This window comes from Drosophila teissieri, chromosome 2R (genome assembly GCF_016746235.2).
Source record: "Drosophila teissieri strain GT53w chromosome 2R, Prin_Dtei_1.1, whole genome shotgun sequence".
In the NCBI taxonomy this organism is placed as follows: Eukaryota; Metazoa; Arthropoda; class Insecta; order Diptera; family Drosophilidae; genus Drosophila; species Drosophila teissieri.
Genome location: NC_053030.1, coordinates 7,813,875 through 7,838,458, shown reverse-complemented (window position 1 = coordinate 7,838,458; position 24,584 = coordinate 7,813,875). Strand labels below are relative to the sequence as shown.

The following is a 24,584-nucleotide window of genomic DNA, read 5'->3' as shown; positions in this document are numbered from 1 at the left end:
GAAATTGGACCTAGAGCCCATTTTGATAACAAGCTTACGAATGAACCTTGTTATAATCTCGTCAATTGCGATTCGTATATTGCTATGTATCATGGCAAGAAATAATGTAATAACAAAGTCGCAGTTCTGGTATTTCCGGTTTATCATTTTATGGGTGCATATAAAATATATACAATGGCATTTATCAAGTATGGCGTAAAATATAAATAACTCAACTTCGCTTGATGCGCAAATGGGCGAGATTGGACTCCCGCAGCCCCGAATGGGCATTGATCCGGCCACCTTGATCCCGCGGAAAGGAGTCCATCAGCTTTTTTATGTACGATTCTTTGGAGTTCTAATTGCATAAAAACATATATTCTATAAGGAGGTGTGTGGTTTCCCACTCACCTCGGGGGAGTCATCAGTGTTCTTATTCTCGCGCTTTTCCCTCCTGAATTCTGAATCCAAATTGAATTCCCCCATTGTTCTGGGCACCTCTTCGGTGAGTTTGTCCATGTTTAACGCTTCGCTTTCTCTTCGATCCTCAAGCAATCGACGTTGGCCACGATCGTTTTCACTCTGTATGTAGTCGTTTTGCATTTGAATTAAATAGCGTGGTGGATCTCGAGCATTATTGGCAATAAAACTTTAATAAGAAATATACAGAAAATGGCATGGAAACAAAAATCGTAGGTATTTTACCTTTCGCTATCGAAGAGATGTTCCTGGTTAGGCAGATTAGCGTTTAGTGGCATCAGCTCATCCTTGATATTCGTCTGCTTACTATCATCTTTATTGTGCATGTCCTCCCCAAATTGCTTCTCTGTTTGTTCTCTCTTACGATGTGATACCCTGGAGAGCTGATGGCGTTCGTAAGGATCAAATGGGGCTGCTTCATTCGCTATCGGTTCGTTTTCACGCCCGTCGACTCCCTCCATATTAGATACTTTCTGATTTCGATTAAAATGCTGTTCACCTTGATGCAAGCTAGCTGAATGTCCATCATCGAAGTTTGCCAGATGTTCTTTATCAAAGTTATACAGATTTTCTGAATCGAAATTAGCCTGAAGCTCCTGCTCGAAATTACCCAGATTGGTGAAATCTAAGTTGGGCTGATATTCCTGTTTTAATTTAAACTGATGTTCTTGATCCAAAGTGGGCTGGCTTCTTAGCTCTAAGTTTGTAGATTGTTCTTGATCAAACTTAGCCTTATAGTTCTGATCTAAGTTGGCTTGATCTTCCTCTTGTAATTTGCCTAAATGTTCGTTCACGGGGTAATCCTGCAAGAAATTTTGACGACTATATTCCTTTTTCAAACTAGATTGATGTTTCTGCTCTGAATTAATCTTGCTATCCTTTCCTAAGTCGAAAAGCTGATCTTGGTCCAAATTGGCTTGGTTTTCTAACCCTAAGTTCCCGTCAAACTCCATGTGTGCATCACTCAATGGTTCACCTTGATCATTCAATGATGGTAGGAGCTCTTCACCCAGCTGCGCATTTCCAGCTAACTCCCGCCCTGAAATATCCTGATCCCTAAGTTTGCTTCTACTTTCCTTTCCTCTTGAATGCCTGCTGGCGTGGCACAGAAAGTCATCTGCCTCGCATTCGAAGTCATCTTTAGGTTTCTTGCACTTCTTGTTTTTTGGCTTCGGAGATTTGGTAGTTTCAGTTATCGGATCGTCGTCCATATAGCCACCGGATTTTGGCTTGCAACTGTCGTACCCGTTTTTAGGTGGGCACATTCGAGTGGTTTTAGGCGCATAACTGCTTTTCTTTGGGCAACGCCTGGTGGTCGGGCAAGTGGGTCTCTTGGTGCACAAAGCAGGCTTCACTTCGTCGGAATCCTCTTCATCCCGGCAGCCATCATCGAGACCAACATCCTGCTTGCGTATATTAGCCACCGCTTGTCTACCATGGGTTCTTTGACTTGCTTTCTTTGAAAAGTTTCAGTCGGTGACAATGAAAGATCATCTGCATTGATTACTTACCGTCAGAATCGACATCTTCATCTCGACTTAGCCGCTCATCAAGTAGCTTGTTCAAGGAGTTGAGATCATCTAGGGATAGATCTTTAAGGCTTTCCTGAACCTCAGCATCGGAAAGACCAGTAGTTAGGTCGGGGTAGTCGGCAGGATCGGCTAGGTGAGCAGTCAGGACACTCAGATCCTTGGAATCGACCTGGGATTCCTAGAGTACAAAGTGTACAACACCGTAAGAAGGCAAACTAAGCATTAACTTACCACAGGAAATGCATCCAGCACTAAAGGGTTAACACTGCAAATTAAGCAGATCCCAAGCAGCAACATTTTTTATCGATGTTTTTTTAACTGAGCATAATTTCAACGCCTTGTTGATTTTATGCTTCTGTCAAACTCATTCGCTCAATTACGTTTAGCTTAAATTAAAATTCAAAATACGCATTGTTTAAAATATCGCATTTTATTTTAAAGTCGTTCTCTGAGTAATCTTTCAACGATTACTTAGTCAACATAATCAATCTGGTGTCCTGTACAGAAACTGATCCAGTGGTCAACTTCGTAAAAGAAAGTCGAATGAATCTCATTGGATTGAATTGCAACTTATTTAAAACCTATGCCTAGTCTAAATGTATATTAACTCTTTTGTTTGGGTGCTATTTTTTTGGCAAGAGCGGTTTGTTGATCGTTGCTCTTCTTTTTAGGCTTTTTGGCCTTCTTGATGCCGTCCACTTTGACCCCCCGGTACTCCGACTTCTTTTTTGGACCAGGAGTTGCTCCTTCTTTTTTTGTACTACCGTTCTCCTTGCCCTTCTTCTTGTCAAGCCGTTTTTTTGCGCCTGCCGAATTTTGGTTCTTAGCCTTGGTCTTTGAGGACGTTTTGGATGCTGCGGAGGCGGCGGCAGCGTCGCGTACTTGTTTGGCACCCAGTTTTTTGACTTGATAGCGCTCCACGTTGATAGGCCTGTCGTCCAGAAGCGTCTGATTCAGTTCAAGCGCTAGTCCCACAGCATCGGGCTTTTGGAAACAGACGTATGCTACTCCTTTGCAGCCCTTGTCGCCATCCTGTAGGCAGCGTATGTAGTCTATCTCGCCGCAGCTGGAGAAGATTTCGCGCAGCTGCTCCTCGGTGGCCGCTGGATAGTAGATTTAATGTTAGCACTTAGTTAAACCTACTCAAAACTCAAGTAAAGAGACTTACAGTATTTGAGGCTGCCCACGAAAATGGTCCGCTTGGCATCCTTGTCACTGGGCTGATCGATTCCCTGGCCAAAACCCTCCGCCTTAGCCGCAGGAGTAACCCGCAGGTGATTTTCCTTGAACTCGGTGCCATTCAGAGCCAGCGCTTGCTGGGCAATCTCGGGGTTCTGGAGCACCACGTAGGCGTTTAGGGAGCCGGCTCCCTTGCGCTGCTTGTGCTTGAAAAGCTGCTTGCCACCGGCGGTGCGCAGCCGGATGGACTGAACCGACCCATAGGGCTGGAGCAATTTCACCAGCTGGACGCGTTTGGTGTTAATGGGCAGATTGCCTATGAAAACGGTGGACGCCTCGTCTGCAGGATTGCGCTCCCACTTAACTCCTTCTGTAGGGTGGAAATGTTGAAATTGATTTATCTACGGGGATATGTTTAATCTATTAACCTTACCTTCATTCTTGTTGTTGGCTTTGGCTTTCTTAGTCACTTTTCCTTTAGCCTTTGGGACAGTCGTTGGTTTGTTTTCTACCTTTTCCTTTTTGATGGCCTTACCCTCAACTTTGCCCGGGACTTCTGATTCCTTCTTGATCTCCTTGGGTTCCAGTTTATTCTGTTGCTTCTTCAGCTTCTGTGCCTGCTTCTTGGCCTTCTTTTTTTCGATCTTGGCCAAGTCCTTCTCGGACAATTTTTTGGGACTGTCTTGTACAGCGGCTTTTACTTCATCTTTTGGCACTTTAACTGCCTTCTTTTTGGGCTTTGCTTTCGATTTCTTGGTAACTTTACCATCCTCCACAACGCCGGGCTCTTTTTTAATCGGCTTTAATTCAGCTTTGTCTGATTCTTTGGCCTTTGGTGTTTTCATTTTTGCACAAATAGATCCTCCTTACCAATAATATGTTTTTCTACACGTGTGGCCCAAAAGTGTGCCCGTCCACGAACCGTTAAAAATACCATTCATTTGAAAAAAATACTAAAATGTTAAACAAAAATATGTACCAAACTTTTATGTTTACCGTTCTTATTTTTTAAATCTCACTTTTAAAAATGTTATGTTAATTTTAATTACATTCTACATTTTTAAATTAATTTTATGGGGATTTTATTGGGATCGTTACTCAGCTAGTGGAAGTTCGAACGAGAAACTTAAAACTTTTTCTGGAATATCGGTAGAAGTTGGTAAAATAAAATATAAAATTAAAAAAATCGAAAAAAAAATTCGAAAGTGTGTCGGCTAGTGATCGTGATCAAGAATATATATACCTTATAGGTTACTCTACGAGTAACGGTCTAAAATTATTTCGCCTTATTTAATCGTTATTGTTTTTCCAGAATGGTGGAGGCCGCCGTTCCAACAATTCAATCAATGCACCTGCTCTCGGTGGTGAACTTCATCCACACCTCCTGTATCGCCAAGGTGAACAACGACAATATCCTGAAGCGGGATCAGAGCTTGAGCTACTGGTCGCAGGTTCACTCGAACTCCAAGCGATCCACAACGGAAAGACATCTGCAGGGACCCGGGGACTCGTTCCTGAGCGACGTCTATGAGGAGAGTATTTCCACCAAAACTCAGGGGCTGATTGTCTTGCCGAAGGTCAGCATCACCATGCTGCAGTCCTCCATTGTGGAGGAGATTATCTCAGTGGCAGCCTTGGATAATGTACAAGTAAGTATATTAGCCCACAATGCTTCATTGATGAAATACCACCAATTTGCTCTCTTCTTTATAGGATCTAAGCTGCGTGTCGCTGCTCACCTTTTACATGGAGGGCATCTCCACGAAGTTCCACCTGGGCAAGACGACGCGTGCGTCCATGCACAACGTCTACATCCAGCAAACGGTCCAGTCCGGCAGCAGTAACAAAAAGGGTGGCATCATGAAGGGCACACGCGCTCTCTTGGCACATCTTTCTTCGCAGACGCGCCCTGACAATGTTCAAGGAGAGCCCATTCTTATTGAGACATCGGAGAAGCAGTTGGAGGAGCTGGTCATTACGTTGGATATCGGAAGAGCACATGCGCAACTGCGACGCCTGAAGACAGAAGGGCAGTCCTGCACCCAGGACTCGCCCATCATTGTCACTGCCATTCCAGAACACAAGAGCAAAGTGCTGTTTGAATGCCTGAAAATGCCGGAAAGCACGGGCATCGAAAGCATTGGCTACATTATGTTCGAGTGTGGCTTGGAGGGCGTGGGTGTGAAGATAGTTAAGCGATCGCACTTTGAGAAGTCCGAGAACAGCAAAGAGGAGTTGGCCGAAATGGCTGGAGCTGGTGCAGGACCCGGAACCTCCGCGGGCGGTTTCAATCTCAATGATTTGGTGAGTCAAGCAGATGGAGCCACAGGTTCTGGTGATGGAGGAGCCACTTCAAAAGCTGAAGCTGCATGGAGGTTGATAACAAAAAAACCGCCTACACCCAAAACTCCGAAGGAGAAGTTTCAACCTGCTACAGAAAGCAGCATTGGGGCAGAAACCTCTGGAGCTGAAAAGGGAAAATCCACACCCAAACCTCCAGATGAAGATGTGGAAAAAGGAACCAGCACATCAAATGCTGTGCCAGGAGCCCAAAAACCAACTGCAGGGGCAGGAACCAACTCCAAGGATAACTACGACAAGGTTCTGTCAAATGTCAAGGAAACGGACAAGACTTCCTCGTGTGTGATTGAACTAAAAGCGGTTTGGTTCAACTTCGCCGCACCACCTTGCGTGCCTATTACCCGAAAGATCGATCTGACTCGACTGGACTGGAATCTCTTAAGCACGGCCTCTCCTGCTATCACCGCATGGATGAACCCCAGTAATCGACTGGCCATGAAAATAGTATCCTTAATGAAGGCCCTTCACACGAGACAAACGGCAGTGGCTGCTTGTCTTATGGCGGAGGCCATGGATAACGAGAAGATCCAGAGAAACCCCAAGATCAAGAAGGTAACCAAAGAGGTATAAAGGTTTTTATACATCAGTACAGCCTATAGACCAACCCGCTTTCTAGATCATTCGTATTAATTTATTGTATTTAAATTATCTGCAGAGTCGGTATGCCAATAACTACACCTTGCTGTCCAAGACGCTGCAGGAGGATCCCAGTTGCCAGCTCTGCTACATCATGCAGAAGTTGGTTCTGGATGAGGGCGTTCAGAGGATAGAGACGATATTCAAGCAGCACGATGTTCCACATCTGAACACTCTGAGACAGGTTAGTAACTGCGCTGAATATTACCTTCTAGAATTGGTAAATTTACATTTTTTATAGGGCATTATTGTGCTGAGCCGGCAGTGGAAGAATACTCTTTACAATCCGATTCTTTTTGAGCATCAGTACAAGAACAAGCTGGCGCGACCCATCAACGTGACCTTTTCGTTCCCGCAAAACGAGGAGGATGCGGAGAACGATGAGTGCGAAGGTGATGTTGAAATGGGCGCCTTTGCGGGCGTCGGCGAGAATCCGGAAGAGAGTGAGAATGCATTATTACTTGGGCAAACACAGCATCATCGAACTCACATTGGTATTTTTTTGATTAACGCTCTCCTCCCGCTGTCTGTGGCGGGTGGTTATCTCCTTTTAACATAGATTTATGTATAGTTATAGACTTTCTATATTTCCCCCTTCCTGCTTGATGCACTTTGCTCGTTTGTTAACCAAATTGAATGATTGTGTCCCTATAAGTGCGAGCGTGTGTTGCTTAGATCTGCTATCTACTACCTTCCATTTCCTTTTGTAAATACTTTTCCCACACAAGTGTTATCCACCGCTTTGAGTGTTCACCATTTCATATTTTTTGATGCTATGCGTTTGCATTATACTACAGAACAAAACAACTCTTCTATCCTTTCTGGCTATTACTATATCTATATCTATGAAACTAAATTTAATCTTAAGTATGTTGTACACTAAACGATAAATATGTAAAGCCTATCTTACCTACTTCCTATCTCCTATTCTCTAATGCTTTTTACTATTATTTTTATTTCGTTCAGTGTACAACTTTTCTAGAAGAGTGCTTTCTTGAAGAGTGCTTGTCCAATACTTAAAACCTTTATTTGTGTATTAACGTTTCTTTCCTATAGGGGCTCCTTATGGTCATGATGGAGCAAACCATTGCACCGCTTCCCAGCGATCTACTTCTACTTCGCCAAATATGCACCATCCTCGACGCGGGTAAGTTGTAAATGTTTGCTTGTTTATGCCCCATCACCTACATCTCGTTAATGTCATGCCTGTGGTCTGTTCTTCTCTCCAAACAACATCCGTATGCATCAGCTTGAACAAAGTGCACAGCAAAGCCTCGAACTACTCACAAGGCAATTCATCTCGTTCCAGCATTCAGATGCTGCCCATTATCTCCGGGCTGGTGGAGAAGCAGGTTCCGGAATTCGGTAAGGAAATTTTATTATACTAATCATAAAGAACAAATGGTGATTTTATATATTTTCTCATCAGAATACGGTGCCTTGCAAGAGGGATCCTTGAGTTCCACAAACTCGGTCAATAAATTCTGGCTAGGCGCCGAGAACCACAAGGAGGATTTGTACTTCTGGATGGCCAAACAGCAGGATAACAAGAAGAAGCACTTCACAGAGAAGGAAAACGCGCGCCCGGCTCCACTGAAAATGACTGAACATGCAGGACAATCTCGCAGTGGCATAATGCAGGATTCTATAAAGCTGCTCGATGCCCATCTGATATTTGAACCACTTCTCACCTGCTTGGGGGTGATGCCACAACAAATGATCAACAAGTTTTCCAACGCAGACATCTCTTCGTTAGAAAACTTTGGCACCAATCTGTCCCTGATTGGCACTTTTGATTCTATTCGGGTGGACATTGTGGTCAGCGAGGCGGGTGACAAAAAGAACTCTGCCCAAAAGCCGGCCAAACTGAACAAAAAATCAAACGGTGGCAGGGCCTCCATAATGATGGACACTCCCTTGTTCTTATGCGAGCGAGTGGGTGTGGAATTGGAAGTCTTAAAAATGTCCGATGGCATGGTGGATCAGGCGCGCCAGAATGTCATTTATATGTCGCGTCGCCAGCTAAAGAAGCACACCAGCACAGTGATTAATTTCAGTCTAAATGTGAGGTTTATCTCGCAGCAGGTAGGTGGAAAATCTGTAAATAAAAATGACAATAAGCTAAGCGAAACTGCTTTTTATGTATTACAGGTAAATATGCCGCTGCTGAGGCTGTTGCATCAGATCTGCAATATGTATCAAAACGTTAAAGATGCCCAGAACGAGTTCCACGATCAGCCTGAGCTAAGCAAAAAGAGCCAAACCAAAGACGAGTGCAGTTTGGGTAAGTTAATGCTTTATTGCGATCATAAATTTATACACCTATTAACTATTCTCCTACTTTTCAGCTTCAGAGCCCACAGACATCGTGCCATTTAACTCGATGTCCGAGCGCTTCAGCCATGGCGAAAACTACTCAGATGAACGCTACGACAAATTCAACGAAACGATGCCCACAATGTTGGCAAGACCGCGTCCAGGAGGTTTGGCTCCCATTATTCAACTGACACCTTCTCCAAATGCCAAAAACAGGCCCCAAAGCTTCGCCCAAAAACTTCGATCCACCGGGAAATCCGTGAAGGGCAAGCTAGGATACACGAACTTGAATGAGTCTAGTTCATCGCCACTGAGGGATAGTCCAACAATGTCGCTCCACGAACCAAATATCCTCAAAATGTCGACCGAGTCGAAAGCTTCGCTGAATGGTGCTTGTGCTACCAGTGTTAGTGGGGATTACCAGAACACGCTGACCAAAGCTGGAATGCCAACGATGGCACCGCTGTTAGGGACGCCCAACTGCTGGAAGACAATCTACCACCTCTTGGAGTTGTATGGTACCATGCCGGAGACCAAGACTGTGGTCCAAAGGAGCTCGTTGAACGAACACAAAAGCAAGTCGGCGGGCTTTGCTCACGACGAGGATGACTTGGCCAGTGCACCAACACCCTTACCGCAACATAGGGAGATGTTGCTGGTGGATGCTCCATCCCAGGAACGAACACGCCTGATAGTTTTCGGAGTGGCCAAGATTCACAAAACTCGCCTGCTGGCCACGCTTTCTGGCCTCAAGCTGGAATCGGAGATCACCACCCTTAACAGCACAGCCACTTGGAGGAAGAAGGCTCGTCCTGTGTCCTTGGAATGCTCTCTTACTGGCCAAGTGGGACGAGCCATGATTGTGCTGCTCGAAGGGGTGGCTCCCAGTCAACAGTAAGCTTTTTTTTTTGCCTGTTTTTATGTATGGGTATGTAAACTCGCTTGTGCTTTATTTCAGAACCGTGGTAAAGGTAACCGTGGGCAAAAGCCAGACACTATACTCGAGCCTTTCAAAGCGGGGAAAGGATAAGAACAGTGGCCTGCTGTCGATTGGAGCTGTCAACATAGACATACCGCAACATCCGGTGGCCCTGCATGGAATGATGACTCGAAGCTCTAAGCAGTTGTCGTCCACTCTGCAGGAGCTACGTGTTAAGCGTAACTCAGGTCGGTCCACGCTGCGTTCGCATACTGCCGAGGAGCCGGAGTCTCCGTTCCATGCCCGCAATTCTGGGGGAGCCAGCAGTGGAACAGGAGTGGCCAGCGAAATGCGGGAGCGCACCGTTTCCGGCGGAGCTGGTGCCCAACAGCAGCCACAGCAGGCGGCTCGCCGGGCAGCACACATGGCGCAATCCAAGACGGGCACGGCACAGCACCAGAACGGATTGCTTCAGCCCCTGGTCATGCAGTTCAACGTGCTGTTGCAGAGTCTGTCCATCAATGCCGCGCTACTTCCTTCGCTGCAGGCTCAGTATCGCATGAATCATGTTAGTTCCATGGGAGTAACTGGGCAGAGGGCAAAGTTCGTTATCGATCTACCCACGCACACTCTCAGCTTCAATACCAAAATTCAGGTGAGCTTAAACATATATCAACTTTACATAATATTTATTCAGCATACAAATTTAAGATAGGCCCTTTTAAGAGGTATATAAAAGCATATTTGATATTTTAGTCTTGAGAAAAGAGTATTTGTATGTTTGCGACAGAATATTAGTTAAAGATGATGAAAATAACAGGTAAAAAGCAATTAAATGGGCTGAACTTCCTTTTTGAGCCAGGACAGAGTAAATTCGTCTCCTTCGCGCGATAAGATTGGTGAAAGAGTTTCCCAGACTTGTTGATGATAGCTGTTGAGCAGCTTTACTTCGACATCGGATAGAAGTTCCTTTTTAATCATTTTAGTTTGCTTTGGGCACATGGTGATGGTTTTGAAAGTTAGGGCGCCACGGTGGGAAAAGTTGTGTGCCACTTGACCCGGCACAATTTGAACAATATCCTCGACACGGATGCCGAACTCTCCATCCTGGTAGAAGCCAGGCTCATTGGAAATAAACATGTTTGCCTGTAGACCAGGATCGTCGGGCATCAGTCGAATTCCTACGCCCATTGGACCTTCGTGGACATTTAGGAAGTGTCCTACTCCATGGCCCGTTCCGTGTCCGTAGTCCAAACCCACGTCCCACAGGGCCTTCCTCGCCAGAGTGTCAAGAACCTGACCCTTTACCTTAGCTGGGAATACGGTGGAGCCAAAGCTCAGTTGGCCCTTCAAAACGCGAGTGTAGGCTTCCTTCTGAAACTCGGTGGGCTCACCAAAGTGAAGGGTCCTCGTCACATCCGTGGTACCATCCAAGTATTGAGCACCGGAATCACAGAGATAAATCTCCTTGTCGTTTATCTTCCTGTTGGTTTCCTCCTTTGGGTGATAGTGAATAACAGAGCCATTGGGTCCCGAAGCACTAATTGTGGTAAAGCTGAGACCCATGTACTTATCCTTTGTTGAACGGAAGGACTCCAGTTTATCGGCACCCGACATTTCATCGACTTCCGCTCCCTTTTTCACTTGATCTTCAAGCCAGGCGAAATACTGACACAGAGCGACGCCATCGCGAATGTGGCTGTTGATGAAGCCCGCGATCTCGACATTGTTCTTAATGGCCTTCAGCACACAAATGGGAGTGACCTCCTGTATTCTACGTGACTTGGGTATCAAAGCAGTTAGATAGTAGCTGCTGGTGGGTGCTATCCAGATCTTTGACTCCTTGGTCGACACAATCTTACTGATCTCAACGCCAATTGAGGCGTAGGGCAAAACGCCTATCTTTACATTGTTCTCCGTTTGATGCTGCGCAAAATCAGTGGGCAGTTTGCTAGAGTCCACAAAGAGCAGTAGCTCATCGTTGGTCACAATCAAGTAGGAGAAGAAGACGGGGTTAAAGTCAATGTCCGAGCCGCGAAGGTTCAAGAACCAAGCGATTTCATCGAGGGCACTGACCACCAGTGCATCAGCATTTTTCTCCTTCAATTGCTCGCGCACCACGTCCCACTTTTTGGCGATAGTAACGCCAGAATGTTCCAGTTTTAGGGTTATAATCTTGTTTGAGGTTTGCGGTGGCTGGTCCTGACCCCAGACCTCGTCAATGAGGTTGCCTTCAATGGGCACCAGCTGGCATTCCGCGGAGCCCAGTTCCGTTTCGATGGGTTTCCACACGCGGAACGACAACAGGCGAGGATCCACGCCCACGAAGCTGCCCTTGGGCAGATTCTTTGCCAGCCAGGCGCCAATCGACGGGGTGGCGGTCAGACCATCCCGCATCAGAACCCAATTGGAGTCCAGCTGCTTCTCCGCCTGCTGATAGTACCGCCCGTCGGTCCAGAGCAGGGCAGTCTCCGTCGTTATCACCGCCGTGCCAGCGGATCCATCGAATCCGCTGACAAAGGAGCGGCGCTCGTCATGCTGACACTGGTACTCCGACTGGTGGGCGTCGTCCGAGGGTACAATGTACGCCGATATGCCGCAGGAGTCGCCCACCTGGGCGCGGAGCATCAGCTCCCTCAGCCTGGCCAGAATCTGGGTGGTGTTCCTCTTCATGGTGGTTCCTCAATGGCAGCAAAATAACTATACGAGAAACACAGAAAACACAGTCAAGTTGGGACGATAAGATAATCAGCCTTAATCAGGTCTCTTTTTGTATCCCATAAATACATAAATAATCGGGCGAATATAAGTGTCACACTCACAAAGGCTGTCAAACTATTGTTTAAATTACAGGGTGCAAATATTTTATAATCTTTTTGCACTGGCACCTTTAATTTTGCAATTAATGGCACGTCAAAAATGCTGAACAATCAACTATATTATTTCATATCGCCTGTAAGCTTTTAGTATTTTTTCGGTTTTTGAATAACAAGGTAACACTGAAAGTATGGCGGGAAAAGTTTAAATATTTTGTATGTTACTTAGCACTAGTTCATGTTTTAAATATACAATTAAAAGAAGCTATATAGGTAAAGTTCAGCAACATTTTTCAAAAAGTTGTGAACTGAATTCTTAAAAAATGTTTTTGAAGTAATAAAATTACCTTTCTTCGTAATTTCTTTTAGAACGAGATGAACCTGCCGTCGGAAGCTTGTATTGGCCTGCCACCTGTGCATGTTTTGGCGGAATACATTCCAGATCACCGCCAGGATCACACGGAAAATGTCGAGGGCATTGTGCTGCGCCAAGGTGGCTACGTGAACGTCAGTGCCGAGATCGGCGAGTTCGAGCGCTGCCTGACCACAGATCTGCTGAACCATCTGGTCTTTGTGCAGAAGGTGTTTATGCGTGAAATCAACGAAGTGCTGCAGAAGGTGTACGGAGGCGAGAAACCTGTGCCCCTGTGGACAGAGGAGAGCGGCGATAATACGGGAGCAGTGCAGGAGTCCTCGCTCAAGCGCATCCTCTTCTCAATCAACATTTCCATGAAACGCATCCAATTGACGGCCACTACGCCCTGCTCCTCTGCGGTTCGATTTGAAACCGGAATCCTAGAGTTGCAGCTGTCAAACCGCGTGAAGAACCTGGGGGATATGAGCAATCGCAAGCTCTTCTTTAAGGCTCATATAGATTTCAATTTGTCCCTGGGTCAGATTATCCGTAATGTGATTTTCGACGAGGCCGAGCCGGAGTTCCAGCAGTACGCCTTCTTCCACACAACCATCAACTTGAGGAATGCCTTCCAAGACGAACTGCTCAACGAGGACAAGGAGTTGATTCTGCTCACCCTCAAGAGACCGCTGGTCTACGTTCAGCCAATTGCCGTGGACAAGGCGATCCTCGTGTGGCTTAACTACAAGAATGCCTACGAGTACTGGGCGGAGAAGCGCGCGAATCTCTGCCACGAGCACGCTCAGCACAGCCTCCTTAGTCAGTACTCGGGACAACATCAGAACCAAAATCTGCAAAATCCACAAGTGTTCGATCGCGTGGCTTTTGGCCAGATTGCAGGCTCAAATTTGTCTACGCTCTTCCTGCAACTTACCGTGGAGGACATGGGCATTTGCTTGCCCCTGAAACAGGTCAATACTACGGTATGTAACCAATGAAATCAGTGATGTATTGGTTTCCTGAACCAAATAAATTTTCTTTTGTAGACATTTGGATCCCGGTCATATCAAGACTTTGATGCCAAAGGTGCAGTGGTGATCACGCTGGAAAACACGATAATCTCGGCCTGCAATTCGGGGGCTTTGGTTTCTAAGGGAAAGTTCCAGGGACTGTGCCTGCGTTTTGCCGATGATTTTGAGACCAATCTGGATGACTGGAAACCCAACAGTGCAGAGCCCATAATGAACGTTTGCGTTGTGTCCGAGGGAACCTTCGAGGTGTGTTCCCGCACTACAGCAGCTAAGAAGGGCGAGAATGCCAAGTGGCTGCTGAACGTGAAGTGGCAAATGGAGGGCGTGGATATTCACCTGGATGTGAATATTGGCAAGCAGCTAAGTTCCCTTGGCCACACTCTTACCATGCTCACGGGCTTCGAAGAGGATGAGACCCAAATGGAATCACCCGACAGCGATGAAGGAGATCAGAGCTGTAGAGATACGTTTGTGCGGCGAAGGGGAGACTTCGACAACTTGCCAGCGTTTGTTTTCGATCCCACAATCGATTCCAAGAAGCGTTCGTTTATGATGGAGAAGGAGATGGCCGAACAGCTGAAGATCATCAATGATTTGCGCACTCTGGGAGCATCACATAATACAGTGGCCCACGAGGAGAGGCGACTCCAAGAGCTACAAGCCATCTGTTACAAGTATTTCCGGAGAGATATGATCCAAAAGTGGAAAAGGCCTTCGTTGAGAAGGTCACTGAAGACCTATGGTCGCTCGCATTCGTACATTGGATCTGGATCTTCAGTGACTGGAGTTGGTGTTCCCCAAACAATGGACAATGTTAGTTATACTGGCAGAAGACTGGACACCATTGCCTCCAATGATGAGATATCTAGCTTGCAAAGCACACCGGCCTCTTGTCATTCCCGTAGTGCTTCCTTAAAACATACGGCAGGCGGAGGAGTAATTGGAGGGGGAGTTAATGCTCTTGGACGAGTCACCTTCACGGAAGCTATGCGGCAGACTTCACTACCGAATGCGGACACGGATACAGAGACAGCTGACAATGAGCTTGATTGGCGAGGTGATATCACGCCTAGTGAGATTGATGTTGATGGCACCTCCGTGGAAATGCGACGCAAGCATGGACATGGTCAGAAGCAGCCGGAACCCAACATCGACTTTGAACTAGACATTAAAGTACTGGTGAACTCTGGGAAATGCGTGCTCCACACGAAGGATACTGGAGAGGAGCGAGGCTACGCTGGTGGATCGGGAGCAGCTTCAAGTGGTGTGCCAGCCTCAAGTGTAAAGTCCCATAAGCGCGAGAGAAGCATAGGCAACGATTGGGGCAGTCCAACTCCCTCGAGAAGGCAGCGGGACAAGAGCAAGCTGCGCTACAATGCCAACGCATTGCTGGCGGATCTTACCATCTTCCACATCCCAGGTTTGGATGTCAAACTTCACTATCAGTCAAAAACACTGGCCGAGCAACTAACTGGAGATCAGCTGCCAACTGGACGACGAATGGGCAGCAAGCGAGCCACTTTGTGTGCGTGGATGACTTTACAAAGTATCCCAGAGGAAACTATCATATCTCCCCATATTTTGGAATTCCTAGAGCAGACGCTAGAGCCCATTCCTGCTCGTCAATCCAGTAGTGTTCCGCCGACTCCCTCCCACAATACAGGTGTTAACCTGGACATACTGCCTGCCAACTATGTGACTTACGCTTCATTTCCGGTGGATGTTATAGTTTACTTTCATATGCAACCTTCTACCTTTAGATTTAGTTGTCTGCCAGTTTCTAGAGTGGAATGTATGCTTCAGCTACCTAGTTTGGATATTGTGTTCAGTTCAAAGAGAAGCAGCGACGAGGAGAACTCAGCACAGCCAGGGGTTCATACCCAACCAGATCAGCAGCTTCCCACTGGCGGACTAAGTGTTACAGGCTGCCTTGCCGACTTCAATGTGTTCATTTTCCATCCGTATGGTGGCAAAAAGACTTCTAAGGAAACACAGTTTTCACCTCTAAGCGACAGTGAACGGAAGGATTCGTTGAGTATCAACGTGGAGTTCGTTAAGTTCCACATCACGCGTTGCAGAAAGGTGTACATCGAACCTCTGCCCAGTTCCAAGAGATCTCTTGATCAATCGCGGGCCGTGATACGGTTCTCTACCATTGTGGATATTGGAAGTGCCAGCTTTAAGTACGACATGAGGAGATTGACTGAGATCCTAGCCTTTCCCAAAGCTTGGTATCGTAGGAGGATTGTGAGAAGGCTTTTCCTGGGTGATCTTAGTGTGCAACAGCAGCAGCAGCAACAGGGAAATGGCGCAGAAACACCAACTGGCTGTCCACCTGCTACTCCAACGCCCAGTGAAGACGCCACTAGGGCTAAGGACAAAATGCGCCTCGACTTTGATGGACAAACGTCGCAACAGCACTTGGGACACTTCGGAGCTGTAAGACATTTAAAAAATCTGGGCAAGTCCTCCAGCGCTGAGTCCTCAGGAACGCCTCCCTCTGAAAAGAACCAAATCACTGCCTGGGAAACTCTGGTAATCTTTGCAGTTAATTTTACCAAACTGAATGTGCAAATGAACATTGGTAATGTGTGTGGCAATGTGGTCTGGCTCACAAAAGACTTTCAATCGGATGGACGTCTTTCCATCGGAAGCACTGGCTACAAAAACATGTATGCTGGGATCTATCTGGGTGGATCGGCCCTAGATGCCAAAGGTGGCATAGTGGGTGGTAGTTTCGAGGTGAACAAGATCAACAAACGATTCCACATCAAGGAGGAGGCGGGCATGGAGCCTTATCATACCATGGGACTGAGTTTTATGGCCCTGGAACTGCGACTAGATTACATGGGAACATCAGTGTTGATGACCCGAATTAGCAGCTTCTCAGCTGCCATGAAGGATGAGTGGCGCACTGCTTCCCAAGCGGCAGCAACTCCAGCACATGGCAAGGATCAACCCAGAGCTCTGATCTTTATTCACGGCGATCTTACCTGGGACCAATTGCAGATCATGATCAGCAAGTCAACTACGGCAGATCTACTGAAGATGTACTTCAAATTGGAGGAGTTCTTCACACAGCAGTTCAAATCCTCCAAGAGGGTGTTCTCCAATCTGGAACCTCGCTTGCAGGATCGCACTGCCAGCATCAAGAGACGTCAGCAGCTCAAGCAGCTTAAAAAGCCGGCAAATGGAGAGCTTGTTGCTCCGCCTCAGATTCAGGGTATGATTGGCGAGAATACAGACGCACGTCATCACCGCCATTGGCAGAAGCCATTGGCACAGGCCGTAGGCCTGGTTGTGCCCTCACTAGTGACCCGTTTGCCACGGCACGGTAATGTTTTGGGTGGCACCGTCGAACTTCGGGGGCAGAACATCTCCCTGGCTTGCTTCCACGGAATCAACTTCAAGTCTAAGTCGTGGGCCCTGTTCAGTTTGAGATCCCCATCCATTAACTTTGCTACTGAGGCGCGGCAAAGCGAGGACGAAGTGCTGGTCACCCAGACACTGACCTCTTCTTTGGGTCAGACAACGGAGGTGCAGCAGCAGCAAAACCACTCTATGGCGATCGTGAGTCGTATCACCAGAAACATCATTTTCCCGCCTCAGTTCAAGACGCTCAATGAGTGGTTCCATTACGCTTTTGCAAACAGCGAGATTGATGGTAAGTTAAGAAAAGATAATTCTCAGACGAAGTTACTTGACCCGCCATTTACTTTCCTCACAGCTGTGGATCGCTTCCCCATGCTGGAATGCGAACGGGAGATCGCCTCCAATTCTATAGAGCGAACACGGGCTTCTGGTAGCAGCAGCGCTGCCAAGGCACAGGAACACAACCACAACCGCGAGGTCATCTTCGCCCTGCCCAGCCTGCAGCTGCATTTCAAGACTGAGCACAAACAGGGACCAACCACACCAGAGCCAAGTGGTAAGTACCGATAGCTTCATCAATCCATTATAACAGGAAGTTACTCATAGTGGTTTGTTCGCTTGCAGAAAATAAGCCAGAAGTTTTGTGCAGCTTCATCACTGAATTCGATGACCACATTTTTGTGACCGTCGATGCGGACGCCTTCTTCTTCCTGCACGATCTCATCACATCCTATGTGACTGAAAAGGAGAAGGTGGTAAGTGCCAATAATGTTTTCTTGTAAATTGAGTAATAAAACCATTTGTTTCAACACTAGATCGGAGCTCAATCGGCGAGGGCAGCGTCGCCCAATCTCTCGCAGAAGGCTAACCTGAAGCCATATCTGACTGACGAGATACTCAAAGAGAAGAAGGGTGCCTCAAACACGAACCTGACTGCTCAGGGCAAGCAAACTAGCGGTAGCAAGAGCAGTTTGGACCCGCTGCAAGGAAGCCACACGAACCTAGCGAACGCTGCTGCCAACATGTCAGGAGCAGCGACAACGAACACGACGACCGCCACAACAGCCACAACAGCCACAACCTTATCACCTGGAGCGGCAGCTGGTGGACCATCGACAAGCGCTTCAAACGACTGCACTGATGGCAAGCAGCAGCAACAGGAGGGGTCCCCGCCGACCTTTGATCTCGAATCGTTTGTGCGTGACTGGCGGCACTTTGAGTGCCAGACGTGGCACTTGGAGCCGACAGTTCGCCTACTCTCCTGGGCGGGAAAGTCCATTGAGCCATATGGCGTTGATTACATCCTAAACAAACTGGGCTTCAGCCATGCACGCACCACCATACCAAAGTGGCTGCAACGCGGATTTATGGATCCGCTGGACAAGGTGCAGGCCCTGATGATGCTGCAACTGCTGTTGATGGTGCGCGAGAACAAAGTGGAGCGTGATGGTGGGGCAAGTGGAAGTGGCAAGCAGCAACAGCAGAACCATCGACCCCCAACGAATTAGCCATGGCAGAGTAACATCTATGACAGTTGACAATTACCCAAAGTCCTTCGATTTAGTCTAAGTAGCGATGTATAGATTTTTCACACGTGTAAAGTTTTTATTATTTATTACCCTGGTCGACCTAGCATGCTTTAAGATTGAAACTGGTGGTATTATGTGGCCAGTAAGGCAGCTTCATAAATAATGTAAATGGTTTGCTCTCGTTCCCCTTCTTTTTAAGCGTATCTGTATACTCTTTCTATAGATGTAATGTCAAGTGCTTCGTGTAATTTGCTCAATTTTTGCGCTTTGTAACTATCATTACATGGTTTTGTTATTTTAGAGATTAGTAGCAACAATGAGCAAAGCAATTGTGTTTAAGCTATAAGTAGATCTAATTCAATATACATACTTATAATAATATAAAAATGTGTAAGTGTATCCATAAGTACATTGAATAAAATTTCGGAAATGCCTACAAAAAAATTAAAAAACTGCAGTACAACGACTTATTCTATTTATCTACTCAAACTTGGATAAAAAATGAACTTTAAAATTTTTTTAAAAATTTGTTTAAATACTTTACAGCTAATTTAATAAAGGTTTGGATTTGGTATTAGTTGGGAATCGAAATTACTTGGGTTCCCCACTTATCCTGTGACTGAAAAAGAAAATGTTCCGGCTAATTTCGAGCCAACTTTGATTGTTCCTCCGCCTCCTTTCAGCCTTGGCTGGAGTCCCTTTGAGTTTCCTAGGCCTGCTGGTTGGCTTTTTTATATTTCCTATCCTTTTTTGTTTTTTGCCCGAGCAAACTTTGCATCCGCAGCGCGCATCCGTTTATGTTTTCGTTTTGTCCCGCTGGCTGAGCAGTGCAAATGTTTTCCTCGGCTTTCTTGGCGCCTTTCAACGTTTTCCTTCGCCTGTCACTGGGTCTGGGCTTTTTTTTCGGAGGCTGAGAAGACTCTTGGCTGTCTTTGTAAACATTTCATTTTCCATCAAGGTTGCGTTTTTAATTATCTTTCCTTTCTCTGGCTGCTCTCGATGTGATGGGTTCCTTCTTCTTTTTTGGCATATTAGGTTCGGGTTTTTTGCCTGAGTTTCTACATCATTTTGCTGGCTCTGTGAAGCAGTTGCCCCGAGTTGATGAGCTTTTCACGCATTGTAGGCGCGCGCGGAATAAAAAAAACTGCTGCTGAGGTTCTGATGGGGCCTATGGAAGAGTGGAAGGGTGGAGGAGGAGGCATTCATGGGATTCGGGGGTTTCCGCCTTTGGCAAGGGTCTCGTGCCAGTTTAACTTGGGCCCTGAATGCGAGTGGTTTACTTTGGAGATTAGTTTATCTAAAGTTAATGAGGGTTAAAACTAATAGGCGAATGGCTTAATTTTTAATTATGAGACTTGCTCTTCCTTTGTGGTTTCTTTTCTTGGCTAAATGGGGGGCCATTTTGGTCTTTGCGTTTAAGCTCATCTTGTTTTGATTTTCATTGCGATTTTTGTGGGTCCTTGACATTTTGGTGGCACTTAATTTAAACCGCCACCAGCTTAATGGCTTTTTCGAATGGGATTTTAAACAAAAGTAGCTTGAAGACCCTCGGTGCTTCGAGATGTTCTAATCTAAGACCCACTTTGGACATTTGATACCCATTTCGTTATTAGTTTTCTGCTGAAATGGAATTTTCCTGACGCATATAATGTGACATTCGCCCCATAAATTGTCAACGCATGTTGTCAAGGTGCTTCGGACACTTTTTCAATTAATTGGCGAAACTTCAAATTTCACTTTTTCTTTATTTCTTGTTCATTTTTTTTTTTGGCAATTTATTGAGTGCGCCCAGTTTTGAATTACACTCATTTCCACTACACTTTTCTGCTACACCCGATTTTGGTGGCATTCGTGTCTGGCTCCTGTGAAATATGAGATGAGCTCTCATAAAAATCCCATAATGGCTGGATACTTGTGACTACAGTGAGCCCTCACGTTCGCTGACGCACTCCACAAAATATTAATAATAATATTAACTTTATAATCCTTTTCGGAGCTTTAAATAGAGAACTAGGAGGTAATATTAATAAAATATTTGGGAAATGTTTTAGGAAGTGTAAGGTGTGTAGAATGCAGATTACAGGAATAAATATAAATCCGAATTCCAACAAAATACAGGGTATTAAGCACCATTGGCTCCTTCCCGGGATTTGAATTCCCCAGTGTTATTTATTAGACCAGTCGAAGGCAATCAAGCACAGGCTGTGCAACACAATTTATGCCGCACAACCCTTGAACCCAGGCTCTAAATTATTTTTTAATTTCCTCTGGAGGGGCCCTAAGAAACTTTGGCTGGTCGAGAACAACAAACAACATAATAATCAAGTCAATAAAAAAGTCATAAAAAATAGAACACAAGAAACACAACCGACAAATATCTCAAAGGGCCAAGGAGCAAAGTCGGCGAGGCCATGTCCTGTGGCCGAGTCTATTTATCTGTGTGTGTGTGTGGGGAGGGGGGTCTTGTGGCATGACCGACCAGGACATGCCATAGACAAATATCAGACAAGGACTTGTAAGAACGATAAAGCAGACAATAAAAACCACCAAGCCTAATAAAAATTACATTTTATTTCATTTCCCGCCCTCCCCCTCCGATTTCCGGTGGGGGGTAAACAATTTTAAATAGTCAGAGCCACGCACGTCAACAGAAGCAGCCCCAACTGCTCGTCCTGGGACTCGTCTCGAGTCTCTAAATTACAGCCAAGATATTCGGCTGCCAGATAGCGGGAGCTTCCGCATCCGCATCCACATCCTCACCCTCATCCTCATCCCCGATCCTAGCCAGAAAGTAATGTAAGTAATGGCTCCCCCGTGTGCCGGCCAGTGCACAATTTGTGGACATTTAACTGTTTCTAATAATTATGTAAATGCCCGTCACTTGATGCGCCACTTTTGTGGCCAGTGTCCCCAGTTTCCTTCGCGACCACTCCCCATCCATTGACCTCGCAGCAATTCCTCTTGGCACAATTATGCTCAGGCCATGGGAAAATAAAATGGAAATAAAGCTCGTGGGCGGGAAAGGGCAGTGTCAAATTTAATGATGTTTTCCGGCCCGCCCAATTGGGATTGGTGACCGGGAATGGGTCCCGAGTAGATTAAATTGCAATATATTTTAAATTACATTCCCTTTGAAGCCAAAAGCCTGCGATTTGTTTTGTATGTTTATTTATACACGATTAACAGACAATATTTCTATATTGACTATTGCCTTTTTTATTGTATATATTTGAATTATAATGACTATGACAATTAGCCAAATAATATTTACTACCTTATTAGAACGTCTGTAAACTGCATTAATGGTTGAATTTCTTATAGACCTGATATTATGCACTTTACCATCCTATTAATACTATTTTAAATATATTGTATCCAAATCTAAATATACCATTAATTTTTCAACTGATTTAGTATAATATATTTTATGCTATACCAAATACAAGACTGAAAACTAAAATGGTAGATATAATGCACGTTTCCTGTTCGGAGCCATTTACTCCCATTAATGGCCTGCTACTGGGCCGACTACAAAGGCTTTCACTGTGGTGTTGGCCTCTCCTATTCCACTGCAGCCAACCATAAAATTATTATGCAAATACGGAGGCGAGGGGCGTGGCAGGTTGTGGACCAAGGGTCAGGAGTGTGCACATATTAGGGCTACAAGCCGTTAATATGCAAATGGCACCGCGCTCATTCATAAAAAGGGAGTTTTTCAACGGCGCAGCAGTCCTTGAATGCTGCTGTAGTCGTTCCCGTCTGAGTCCTGGCAACAGGATGTGCCGGCCATTCACCAAGATCACGATGGGAGTTGGAGACGCCTGCTAGTTTTCAACACGCTGAAGGTTCAGGGTCCCAGGACAAGGACAAAGGTTCGCATGAGCACGGTTTGCAGGAGTAATGAGTGGTAACAGGCGGAGAAATGCGTTGAAAGTAAGCAAAACTGGAGACATTGGACAAGAACCATTAAAGAAACATGTGAAAAAGTAAATCGAAGTGACGATGCACTCTACTAAACATACAACCGAAAGACAAATCTGCTGGGATGAACTCTTTTTAATTACTACACGAATCGAATGACATGCCATTTGCTGTAATCCTATGCTCTGTTCAATGTTTATCAAAGCCAAGTTTAACTTTCCAAAATAGGGTTCTCAATCAAAAATAATGACCATTACAAACCAAAGCAATAAAATCCGTCATATCGTAGAGAAGTAAGATATTTGAGTTGAATATTTGTCAGTAGTTTTTATCTTAACATATATATTTTCCAAATTAAAAATGTTTTGTATACGTTCTTTTACATAAGTAGATGCATTCCATTCCCAACATTTTTGCAAAAAGCCTTTAACACATACCATAAATTAATAGTTTTCAATATGGAATAACCAACCGAATATTATTAGTGCAATTATTTGGTACCACAAGATATTCTTTCCGTTCGAAAGACTGCACAAAAGAAAGCAGCCAAGGGCACCGAGAAAACTCTGGAGAAGGGGAGCTGGCTGAGGAAGTGCACACACAAGTATTTCGCCACTCGACTGTGGCAGAGTAATTTCATAATTATGCAAGCACAAATGCCATTGTGTGACCTCCCCACCCACTTGTGGGCCTCGGTCCACCGTGAACCGTGTCCCATGCCCCATGCACCATCCCATACCCCTTTGCTTAACGCCCAACCATCCGCAATTTGTGGCAGCCTCAAGTGCATGGAAAAGTGTATAATTATTTGTTGCCTTGTAATTTTTCACTTAATTTCCATGGTCCGGGGCGTGACATCCGTTTTCTGCCGGCGAAAAAAGTGTGCAATTATTTTTAACGCTCCTCAAGTGGCAAGTGAGAAGAAAGTTATGCCTATGCTGTGGCTTACTATAGAAGTATTCGCTTAAACGATTATGTTTTATTATATAAATATACCAATGCTTCCTAGTCTAAAATGCTTAAATGTATTATATTATATTATTTATCCTATTACTTATTTTATTATATTATTTTTTTTATATTATCTATTACATTATATTATTTATAGTTAACACCGCATGTGCATTACATTTCTCTAGTGTTCTTCATATTTTCCATGGTAATTTCCCCCCCTTATTGCTGCTACCAAAAGCACTATAGGCTAATCATCGTATAAATGGTTTGTAAAATATTAGATAAGGGCCAGCAAAAAATAAACTGTTAAATGTCTTGGAATTAAATGCGTGATTTACCCCGTTGCCGTTTCACTTTGCTATCCGCTTTTCCAGCTCGCTTTTCCACTCCGCTCCCACCTTGCCACTCCATCCCAAGTGGCTGCTTTGTGTTTTCCTCAGCAGGCGAACGGCAACGCGATTTTCCATTAAATCCTTGAACAGCTAACGCGCTTAACTTTGCTAACCAACAGAACCCCCTCTCCGCACTTTTTTTTGGTGGCAGCCCCAGCAGAGCTTATGCAAAAATTTTGTTTTATACAATTTTCAAGTCAAGCGCCTAATCCCAACACTTATTCTTATACACTTCAATGTCTGGCACTGGAAGTGGGGGTTGCACGCAGTGGGTGTCTAAGAAAGGGGGCGTACAGAGAGAAAAAAGTGCGTGCTTAGTAATTGTAAATAAATCGAATTTATTATATTATATGTAGAAATGAAACAGCTAAAACTCAAAGAAATTCTTATATTACAAATGAATTATTGTACTTGTATTTGCTGGAATAATGTAAGTATTAAATGCATATGTAAAAATTCGCAGCCCTTTTATATTTAGTTAGAAAATAAAGGAATGTATGCTATTTATTTTTTGCCGTGTGGTTACGTCTTGTCGTCTTGGGGCAGGGCATTGAAAAGTTTTTCTTTTCCCAACCAGACAATATTTTATGACAAGTGCTGGGACTGCCAAAAAGTGGGTTAAGAAGGGGGCGGTGGTGCGTCTTTGGCTAAGATGGTTTGGTGAATTGCGGTTTTAGAGGGGCGGTGGTGGTGGCGGTGGCCTGTGGGTATGGCAACACATTGGCGCATTTTGGGATTATGCCACTGAAAAATTCATTCATTTCCTGCTTATTTTTCACGACAAAACTGGCGCGACCGAGCCGCCTTGGCAG

The 24,584-nt window shown here is 45.3% G+C and overlaps 4 protein-coding genes across 14 annotated transcripts in view; 1 reads left to right on the top strand and 3 right to left on the bottom strand.

The window, feature by feature from the left end:
- Positions 1–18,962, top strand: part of LOC122613107 (transmembrane protein KIAA1109 homolog) — a 28,308-nt gene extending 9,346 nt beyond the window's left edge. For 2 of the 9 annotated variants that reach the window (XM_043787120.1, XM_043787119.1), the window contains exons 9-23: positions 4,483–4,819; positions 4,884–6,095; positions 6,187–6,351; positions 6,409–6,661; positions 7,224–7,314; positions 7,477–7,532; positions 7,597–8,252; positions 8,319–8,451; positions 8,516–9,377; positions 9,442–10,057; positions 12,588–13,556; positions 13,620–17,268; positions 17,332–17,532; positions 17,601–17,731; positions 17,792–18,962. In XM_043787120.1, coding sequence (XP_043643055.1) covers positions 4,483–4,819; positions 4,884–6,095; positions 6,187–6,351; positions 6,409–6,661; positions 7,224–7,314; positions 7,477–7,532; positions 7,597–8,252; positions 8,319–8,451; positions 8,516–9,377; positions 9,442–10,057; positions 12,588–13,556; positions 13,620–17,268; positions 17,332–17,532; positions 17,601–17,731; positions 17,792–18,484 — 10,024 coding nt within the window. In that variant the 3' untranslated portion in view covers positions 18,485–18,962. Of the gene's footprint in view, positions 1–4,482; positions 4,820–4,883; positions 6,096–6,186; positions 6,352–6,408; positions 6,662–7,223; positions 7,315–7,416; positions 7,533–7,596; positions 8,253–8,318; positions 8,452–8,515; positions 9,378–9,441; positions 10,058–12,587; positions 13,557–13,619; positions 17,269–17,331; positions 17,533–17,600; positions 17,732–17,791 lie in introns of all 9 variants that reach the window. The other 7 variants (XM_043787115.1, XM_043787116.1, XM_043787124.1 and 4 more) reach the window with 5 other exon arrangements.
- On the bottom strand, positions 125–2,375 carry LOC122613109. 3 transcript variants are annotated; one of them, XM_043787125.1, is made up of 5 exons: positions 2,223–2,375; positions 1,971–2,169; positions 685–1,912; positions 391–628; positions 125–337 (listed from the first exon to the last, which is right to left on the bottom strand). In XM_043787125.1, exons 1-5 carry the CDS (start codon positions 2,286–2,288, stop codon positions 212–214), a joined length of 1,857 nt encoding a protein of 618 aa, XP_043643060.1. In that variant the 5' UTR covers positions 2,289–2,375; the 3' UTR covers positions 125–211. The 3 variants fall into 3 exon arrangements, with proteins under 3 accessions (XP_043643060.1, XP_043643061.1, XP_043643062.1); XM_043787126.1 differs by having other exon boundaries at positions 125–327; XM_043787127.1 differs by lacking the exon at positions 2,223–2,375 and having other exon boundaries at positions 685–1,916; positions 1,971–2,131.
- Positions 2,406–4,069, bottom strand: LOC122613111 (RNA-binding protein 34). Its single transcript, XM_043787129.1, has 3 exons — positions 3,604–4,069; positions 3,160–3,540; positions 2,406–3,094 (listed from the first exon to the last, which is right to left on the bottom strand). The coding sequence occupies exons 1-3, from the start codon at positions 4,013–4,015 to the stop codon at positions 2,595–2,597; spliced, it is 1,293 nt and encodes a 430-aa protein (XP_043643064.1). The 5' UTR covers positions 4,016–4,069; the 3' UTR covers positions 2,406–2,594.
- On the bottom strand, positions 10,077–12,335 carry LOC122613110 (xaa-Pro aminopeptidase ApepP). Its single transcript, XM_043787128.1, has 2 exons — positions 12,225–12,335; positions 10,077–12,102 (listed from the first exon to the last, which is right to left on the bottom strand). Exon 2 carries the CDS (start codon positions 12,073–12,075, stop codon positions 10,234–10,236), a length of 1,842 nt encoding a protein of 613 aa, XP_043643063.1. The 5' UTR covers positions 12,076–12,102; positions 12,225–12,335; the 3' UTR covers positions 10,077–10,233.
- Positions 18,963–24,584: the final 5,622 nt, after the last annotated feature.

What these genes read in the sequence shown, in the direction of transcription:
- LOC122613109 (XM_043787125.1), bottom strand. Translation starts at nt 2,288, where the DNA reads ATGTTGCTGCTTGGGATCTGCTTAATTTGCAGTGTTAACCCTTTAGTG. An exon ending in TGCTGGATGCATTTCCTGTG is followed by an intron (nt 2,170 to 2,222) that starts GTAAGTTAATGC and finishes TTTGTACTCTAG; the next exon opens with GAATCCCAGGTCGATTCCAA. An exon ending in CATCTCTTCGATAGCGAAAG is followed by an intron (nt 629 to 684) that starts GTAAAATACCTA and finishes TTCTTATTAAAG; the next exon opens with TTTTATTGCCAATAATGCTC.
- LOC122613111 (XM_043787129.1), bottom strand. Translation starts at nt 4,015, where the DNA reads ATGAAAACACCAAAGGCCAAAGAATCAGACAAAGCTGAATTAAAGCCG. An exon ending in AGCCAACAACAAGAATGAAG is followed by an intron (nt 3,541 to 3,603) that starts GTAAGGTTAATA and finishes TCCACCCTACAG; the next exon opens with AAGGAGTTAAGTGGGAGCGC. An exon ending in CGTGGGCAGCCTCAAATACT is followed by an intron (nt 3,095 to 3,159) that starts GTAAGTCTCTTT and finishes TCTACTATCCAG; the next exon opens with CGGCCACCGAGGAGCAGCTG.
- LOC122613110 (XM_043787128.1), bottom strand. Translation starts at nt 12,075, where the DNA reads ATGAAGAGGAACACCACCCAGATTCTGGCCAGGCTGAGGGAGCTGATG.